Raw genomic sequence first — 7,777 nt, 5'->3', positions numbered from 1 at the left:
CGTATTCAAGCCTTTTCATCTGTTACACCCTTTGGCATTGTTCTTTATGCGTCTACTCAGCTACATCTTCTTCATGTACTTGTGGTTTCTTATGAGCGGCACTTTACCCCCAGTTGGCCCCTCTGAGAATTGGTGAGAGGCCTCCAAAAGAAGAAAAAAGGTGGGCCAGACCGAGACAAAAACTAGTGAAATTGCATTCGAATACAACTCTCAGAAGAATACAGGAGTGTTACGACACCATTGGCTCATCCTCAATCCCCTAACCCTGCAAATGGATTGAACAGCGGCGTCCAAAGCAACATCCAAGCTGACAGCTTTTCTCATCGTAACAACAATAGCATCAGCAGCGAAAACGCTGCAGAAGCAGGAAAGGCAAAGGCACGTTTCATCCCCAAGAAACTATGGAACACTCCGCTGTCTCTTTACTGGACTTCCACAGTGGTCCGTAGTTTATCTTCCTCCTCTGTTGAAGTGGGAAAGCAAATTTACTTCGTCATCCGCCATTTACTCTTAGCTGCGCGTAATGAAGATGGTGAAATGTTGGCAGCCACTGAGGCTATTAAATGAAGACAGAAGATTCGGAGGATTAAGAAGAATGAAGGCATCATGCAGCCTAGCCAGCAAGAATCAGTACATGCATTTGAGTTCAAGGGTTCCGTTCTGTCGCCACGGGACTGAGCCAGCCCCATGAGCCCTCACTAGAAGGGGTCTCAATCTCCCTTCTGCTGCTGATGCTGCTCCTGCTGCTGCTGCTTCTGCTGCTGCTCGTTCGGTTGTGAAGGCAATCAGGTACGGCCCCCCCAGTATCAGGAGGGAAGACTGACAGACAGCGGAGGCTGCCGCTTTCCGCGATGCTAGGTGTGTCCTGGGATTGCTGCTGCTGTTGCTCCTCTCCCCCCTCCTCGTCTCTCTCCCTTTCAGGCAGCTGTTGAAGCTGCTGTATTTTCTGCTCTGCAGCAGCAGTAATAGGTGCGGGGGGAATGGCCTCAGGAAGGGCCTCGGACACACCGGGAAGCTGCTGTGGCAGTTGTTTTTGGTGTTGTTCTATGTGGTGCCGCTGCCTCTGGTGCTGCGGGAGTTGCTGTTTCTGGTTGCGTTTCTCTTCCCTTTGCAGTTTTTCTTGTTGATGCTGCTGCCCTGAAGGCGTCTCCAAGGAGGTAGGTAAGGAAGCGTCTCTCTCGGTCTCTGGCGGTGTGCTAGAAGTGGGGGCCACGGGGACATTCCAAATATCATTCTGTTCAAACTGTTCGTATTCGCGTATTTTCTGTGAGCTGCCCTCTGCTGTGGCTGGCAGCAGCTTGTCTCGCTGGGTCCCCGACTGCACCAAAGGCGGGCTACCTAGGGCCTCTTCTTTCCTCATTCTTGTGTCTGGCGAGCTAGGCTGTAGCGGCCTTCCTGGGGTCCCTGCGTCCAGTGCCTCTTTCTCAGAAAGCTTGCGCTGTGGCTTTGCGCAGGTCGCCGTTGCAGATGCTGCTGGTGTGGGGACCGTTCGAGGCTCTCTACGGGCCTTAGGGGGCCCTCGATGCCATACCTCCTGCTGCAGGGCCTCTGGAAACCCGTGAAGAGTCTCAACTGCCTGTGGTCGCCTCTCCCCTGGGCTCTCGCCGTCTACAAGAGTAAAGAGGTTGCGCGCCGCCATCTCCTTTAAAATGATGCTATTCAGCCACTCCTGCTCCTCCGCATGCAGGCCATGGGACCGACAGAAAGACTGAACCTGAATGCCGAACGCCGAAACCCGAAACCCTTTACCCTAAACCGTACACCCGTGAAGGGTTGACAAGCTCCAGAGAAAAACTACCGTACACCGCCAGTGCATGCTAGGAAGCTTATCAATGGCTGCTTCGACGGCGACGTTAAGTTTTAGCTAAAGTGTCCAGAGAGCAACGTCTAGGCTTAAGGGTTTAGGGTTTAGGGTTTAGTGTTGTGTACTGCCGTTCTGGGGTCTTCTCCTTCGCGAATGGAAATGCGAACCAGCCTCCCCTTTTGAACTTCGACGGAAACGCCGAAGACTTCAGGAGCCAGACGGAGGGTGTAGTGGCCTTCAGAGAAGCTGAACGGCCCCTCTTCCTTGCGTACAGAGGAAGGGGTTTCCACCAACCTGAATAAGAGACATCTGAGGTTGTGTTGGGTTTTTACAAACAACGAAGCAGGGTTGAGGGTTTCTTGTGGCTCCTATCAGTCTTGCCTTTTGTTTTAAGTTCTATCTTGCCATAGTAGCTCCAGCTGTTGTTTTAAACACAGAGTTCGTTTGTTTGAATGAGTGTACATTGAACGGTTCGGGAGTTGTTCAGGCATTAAGCGAGGAGGTGTTGCCGCAACAGAGGAGACACACAAATACAGCGACAGCTAGATAGGGTTTAGAACATAGGGCTAGGATTTGCCTGCTTTGGTGAAACCTAAAGAGGCGATCTCTATCAGCAGCGCCCCGGCGGAGCCTCTCTACAGCAGCCCCGTATCCTTCAGGAGGGGAAGGCCCTGGCCCTAGGCCCCTGAGGAGATAGGCGAAGCAGCACAATCGAAAGGGGTGTTGAGAGGTTTGCTGTCTTCAGTGTGCTATTAGGCTGCAGCTGAAGAGGAAAATGCGGCGGATACAAACAAGGAAGGACGGCAAACGGCGCATGCAAACATAAGCTGCTCCTGCAGCTGCAGTGTAATCCATTTTGCATCACCATACACACCTTCATCAGGCTGAGAAGTGCTCTCGTGCATGCATGCGCACTTCACAATACACACCCAAGCAAGCATACCTCTCCGTATCTACACAGGTGCTGCAACAGATATATACAACCGCAGGTAGTCTATATGACCTGCCGGTACAGCGCAGTGTTACTTATGTTGATTTTGGGTGTATCTACTCCTAGATGTGGTAGGGCGGATAGTGCATCTGGACAGGCATGAAGTGCTTGTAATACTATCGCATCCTGCCGTTTGTTCAGGTGTATGTACAGACACACCAGCAGAGCAGCTAGGTGGCTGCGAGAGATAGGACAGGCATTTCATCAAGCAACAAGAAGACAAAGTGTGTGCGCTAGCGAGGGGAGGTGAGAGGAAACTTTTGATTTCTTTTTCTCACCGAGATGACTTGAGCGACAGATCTAAATTGGGCCTAAAGGTGCATTCCCGCAGGTCTTCCTGCTGCTGCTGCTGCTGCCGCAGTTGCTGCTGCCGCTGCTGTTGCTCTTTCTGGTAATGTGCCAGCTCAAACAGCTGCACGTGTCTAGACACACCGCTTGTCGTCTGCAGATCCAGCGTACACACTTGAAGTGCCTTGATCCCCCACCCTACTAATTGCGATAGGCATCTTTCTGGAATACACGGGATTCAATAGCCTTGCAGTTTCCTTTTGGTGTGTTGGGTGCACGTGAGGTGTATGTGCACCTGGAGGTGCAGCTTATGCGCATAACTCGAGGTGCTTATACACCTCAGTGAAGTGAGGCGTCTTCCCGGGTGTATCGATACAGCTGAAATAACATGTCAGGGCTACTAAGCAGAATGAAGTGTTATTCTATGCCCTATACTTCTTTTTGCTGCAACAGGCTACCCCTACGATATCCCCGAGGTCCCACCGACGTTGTTTCCAGTGTTTTGTATTGCCGTCGGCTCCCGGGTCGTCGCTGCTGTTCTTGCTGCTGCTTCATCTGGTGCTGCTGCTGCAGCAGCGCTTTTCTTTCCTCCCGTTGCCTTCCTGCACGCAAACCCCAGTCGCAAGACTCTCTTTCACCAGTTTTAGAGTTGTGAACAGCAGCTTTTCCCCTCTACGGTTTAATGCATTTGGGAGGAAGGCAGCAGTGGTGCTGCCTTCCTGCTGTCTTCTGCATCTCTCAGCTGTAAACCCTAAAGCCTCAACTGTACTGTCTAAACAAGAAACTCAAAAGGGATAAGACACCCACTCACCACGTTCAAGCAGCCGTTCGGTAACGGCTGAGGAGCTGCAGCGGGCCTTGGGCTGCAACGGTTGCTGCGACGACTGCTCTGAAGACAACGCCTGCTGCAGCAGGGCCTAAACCCTAAACCCTTAACTCTCCTAACCGTAGGTCCTTTGAACCCTCTAAACCTTACCTCTAGAGCATAGGTATTAAACTTTAAACCCTTCAACAGCCACGGCAGCTTCATTGTCACTGCTGCATGCTCGGGGCTGTAACTGCTTCTGCACATGCTACGGAAACCCTAAACCCTTAACTGCATGCCTGAGCTGGGCTCCCTGAACCCTAAACACTTAACGCTAGACGCCAGACTCTAAACCCTTACGCGGGTGTTTGTGATGGAAGAAATAACTCTTCTGTCTGTTCAAGAGCAGCGGCAAGAAGTCCCTACTTAAGCGCTGCAGCTCCGCATACACTTGGCGCGTCTCCTGCAGGCCCCACAAGTGAAAGGAAACCCTAGCTGATGCTGCAAGCCCTAGCCCTAAACCCTATGCCCCTGAGGACCCGAACAATTACAAACATCAGAAACTCTGCTGCACTGCTCGATACACGAGGACAGTCAATTGTGCGCCAGCAGCACCTCTGCTGCAGCAGCAGCTGCAGCACCAACAGCAGCTGCTTCAATAGGCTGCTGCTGCTGCACCAGCAATAGCCGCAACGGCACCAGCGCAAGCACGGGATTCAACAGCAAAAATGAATGCTGACAGCTGCGGCACCGTCAGAAACAGCAACAGCAGGTGTATGCCACACTTGCTGCAGCTGTGTTGCTGCGTCTGCAGCTGCGGAGGTGCTGCCTCCCCCTTCTGCTTCTCTACGGCCCGTAGTTCCTAACATCTTCGTTCCTTGAGCCAGCTGTGGGCACCAGCTGCTGCTGCTGCTGCTGTTGCTGCTGCAGCGCATGTCCTTGCGAATGATATTGCTGCTGTTGCATTGGCTGCAGCCGCAGATGCAGCTGTTGCTGCTGCAGCAGCTGCATCTTCTGCTGTCGGCGTTGCTGCTGCAGTCAGATATGAGACCCGCAAGGAACTGGAAGAGCCTTTCTCTGTATATAAGCCCCAAACCCTCGGGGTCCAGCAGGCTACATAGCCTTTTAACCAGGCGCTGCAAGCAGCAAACCCTAAACCCTAAACCCTAAACCCTAGGCCGTAATCCATAAACCCTAAGCCCCAAACCATATTCCCTCTAGAGCGAAATCTAAAACCCTCAAACCCACAAGGCAGAGATGACGTCTTCTAGCGCTGAATGATACCCTATCCGAGTTAGGGTTTAGGGTTTAGGGTTTAGGGTGTAGGGGCCCTGACGAGCTCTTTGCTTGCCGCTTCTTGAGAGATGAGCTGCTTTCTGGCCTTCAGAAGTGGATCGTTCTTCTTCTGCTGCTGGTGCTGCTGCTGCTCTTGCTGCTGTTGCTGCTGCGGATGTTGATGCTGAAGGATTCCCAGCAGCTGCAAGCAGTCAGGGAGCAAAGAGGCCGGGAGGGCAGCTGCTTCTGATGTTTGCTGCTGAAGGCTGGCGTAGGCCTGCCTGCATGCACGTCGCAGCAGCTAGGGTTTAGGGCTTAGGGTTTAGGGTTTAGCAGCTCGCGAGCAGCTTGGCTTTCGTGCTGCAGAGCAGGTTTGTCTTTAGGGTTTACTTGAGCTCCCGAGACAGCCGCTGCTTGAAGACTCTGAGAGAAGCCGGCGTCAGCTTGGATGTACTGCTTAGGTGCCGTTGCTGCTGCTGCAGCAGCAGCAACTGCTGCTGGTGCTTCCGCCTCCGAGTCAGCGCATCTTCATAGAGTTGCTGGGATACAAGCAGGCCGCAGGAGCTGCTGCTGCTGCTGCTACTGCTACTGCTGCTACTACTACTGCAGCGGGATCGTTGCTGCTGCTGTTGGCGCAGCAACAACAACTTTTGCTGCTGCTTCTTCCTTTTCGCCTCAATACCTTGATAGTATAGCCGCAAATGGACACTGCTGCAGTTTCCTGCTGCCGCTGCTTCGGCTGCTGGCCTTGCTGCAGCAGCAGCGGCAGCAGCCGCAGCAGCCAGCACTTGAGACTCGGCGGAGATCCGAGGCCTGAAGGAGTACTCATCCCCCTCGTCAGCAGCAGCAGCAGCAGCAGTAGCATCAGCAGCAGAGCTAGAGCGTGCAGCCCAGAGCGCCTCTTGGAGTGCTTCCTTGATATGGCCGTCTGCGTAACTCATACGCAAAAGACGTTGCGCTCTAAACCCTAAACCATAAACCCTAAACCCTAAACCCTAAACTGTAACATACGATCGCTTATTTTTTTCGCATGAGAAGGGCTAGGCACCTTGAAACCCCTCCAGGCCAGCCATCATCGCTCCCACTGGTTGCTTTTGTGTGTTCGTCTCCAGCTAGCTGCAGCTAGCTGTACCGATGGCTAGCTGATACATGGGCTCAGCTTTGAGGCGCCCACAAGTAGTCCAGCGGCCTCCCCTGGCTTTCTAGGGTTTAGGGTTGAGGGAGAGAAATATGCGAAGAGTCCTCCCTACACAGCAGGCTGCATGCATTACTGGGGGACTAGAATATACGGTTTCGCCAATGTCTAGGGTTTAGGGTTTAGTGACTGTCTAGGGTTTAGGGCTTAGTCTCTGTCTAGGCTTTAGGGTTCAGCGACTGTCTATGGGGTTTAGGGCTACTCTAATGTCTAGGGCTGAGAGTTTAGGGTTTTGGGAATGTCTGTGGTTTAGGGTTTAGAGGGTATCTAGGGTTGAGGGTTTAGAGAGTTTTGAGGGTTTAGGCTTTAGGGTTTAGCGAGCGCTTTCTCGGTGACCCCTTCCTGTGCTGCAGCGGTTTTCAGCAGCCTTCGCTTTAGCAGCTCAAGCTGCGCCTGATGCAGCAAGTACCGAAACCCTAGAATTAAGCATTAGGGTTTAGGGTTTAGGGTTTAGAGGCTGGATTGAATGTGCCTCTCCTCTGTGTGTGTGTGTGTGTGTGTGTGTGTATTTCTTCCTCTTCTCCCCAACAAAAACCCTAAAGCCGTTATGTCTAATCAATTAAATCTAAATAAAACAAAGACATATTAGCAGAAAAATAAGATGAAGACAGTCAAATCAGACTCAGATGCGCAACACGAAGGGCTGCAGCCCCAGTCTCCTTCGAGGGGCCCCCTTGGGGGCCCCCTAGGGGGCCTCCCAAAGGGGGCCCCCTTAGGGGGCCCCCTATGGAGGCCCTTCTTCGGATTTCTGAGTGTTTTGTAAGACTTTTGATAAACCATAAAGGCTTTAAAAGTTTAAAAATGAAATTGTTTTAATTTCTTAAATAGAAGGAGAGAAGAAGACGGAGGAAGAGGGGAGGTACGGTTATTTGTTTTATAACACGTAGAGAGAGATGCCGATTTTGAGTTGTTTATCTTTATTGAAATATAACTATTTAAATACTTCTTATTTGTTTTTAATGCCTTTTGCAGCTTTTGTTGTTCGATCCGGGGTGTTGGATGCTAATGCGAGGGTTTAGTGTTTAGGGTTTAGGGTTTAGGGTTTAGGGTTTTCGGTGACATAAGCAGAGTCACGGAGAAGGATGCTGCGCTGCTGAAACCTCTCCAGGTGATGCTGCTGCTCTTCCGAACTAGCCATAGATGCATCGTGTGCTGCAGCCCCTGCAGCAACAGCCTCTGCTGCTGCAGCAGCTGCAGCAGCACCTGCTGCAGCAGCAACTTCTGTTGCAGCGGCGTAGCAGCGTCCCGTACCAGCTGCATGCGGCTTGTTACTTACATGCCTCTTCAGATGTGAGGCGGAGGCCCCTTAAGAACCACGGAACGAGCAACAGCAACAGAAGCAGCAGCAGCAACAGCAGCAACAACAACAACAGCAGCAGCAGCAGCAGCAGAAGCAGGCTGAGCGAGGGCATCCGGTAT

At 52.2% G+C, this 7,777-nt stretch overlaps 2 protein-coding genes across 2 annotated transcripts in view; one reads left to right on the top strand and one right to left on the bottom strand.

Moving 5' to 3' along the window:
* Positions 1–646: 646 nt before the first annotated feature.
* On the bottom strand, positions 647–6,314 carry EAH_00049730 (hypothetical protein, conserved; the record flags this gene model as incomplete). Its single annotated transcript, XM_013391330.1, has 9 exons — positions 647–1,714; positions 2,679–2,718; positions 3,074–3,237; positions 3,567–3,685; positions 4,249–4,351; positions 4,674–5,024; positions 5,225–5,444; positions 5,554–6,130; positions 6,296–6,314. The coding sequence occupies 9 exons, from the start codon at positions 6,312–6,314 to the stop codon at positions 647–649; spliced, it is 2,661 nt and encodes an 886-aa protein (XP_013246784.1).
* A 1,184-nt stretch (positions 6,315–7,498) lies between these two features.
* Positions 7,499–7,777, top strand: part of EAH_00049720 (hypothetical protein, conserved) — a gene marked incomplete at both ends in the record, with an annotated part of 6,055 nt that continues 5,776 nt past the window's right edge. The window contains one exon of the mRNA XM_013391329.1: positions 7,499–7,777. This exon is cut by the window's right edge and continues 3,536 nt beyond it. Coding sequence (XP_013246783.1) covers positions 7,499–7,777 — 279 coding nt within the window.

Source organism: Eimeria acervulina, genomic scaffold (genome assembly GCF_000499425.1).
Source record: "Eimeria acervulina Houghton genomic scaffold, Eah_scaff813, whole genome shotgun sequence".
Taxonomy (NCBI): domain Eukaryota; phylum Apicomplexa; class Conoidasida; order Eucoccidiorida; family Eimeriidae; genus Eimeria; species Eimeria acervulina.
Note: the sequence above shows the minus strand (reverse complement) of the source record. Positions and strands in the feature narration are given on the sequence as shown.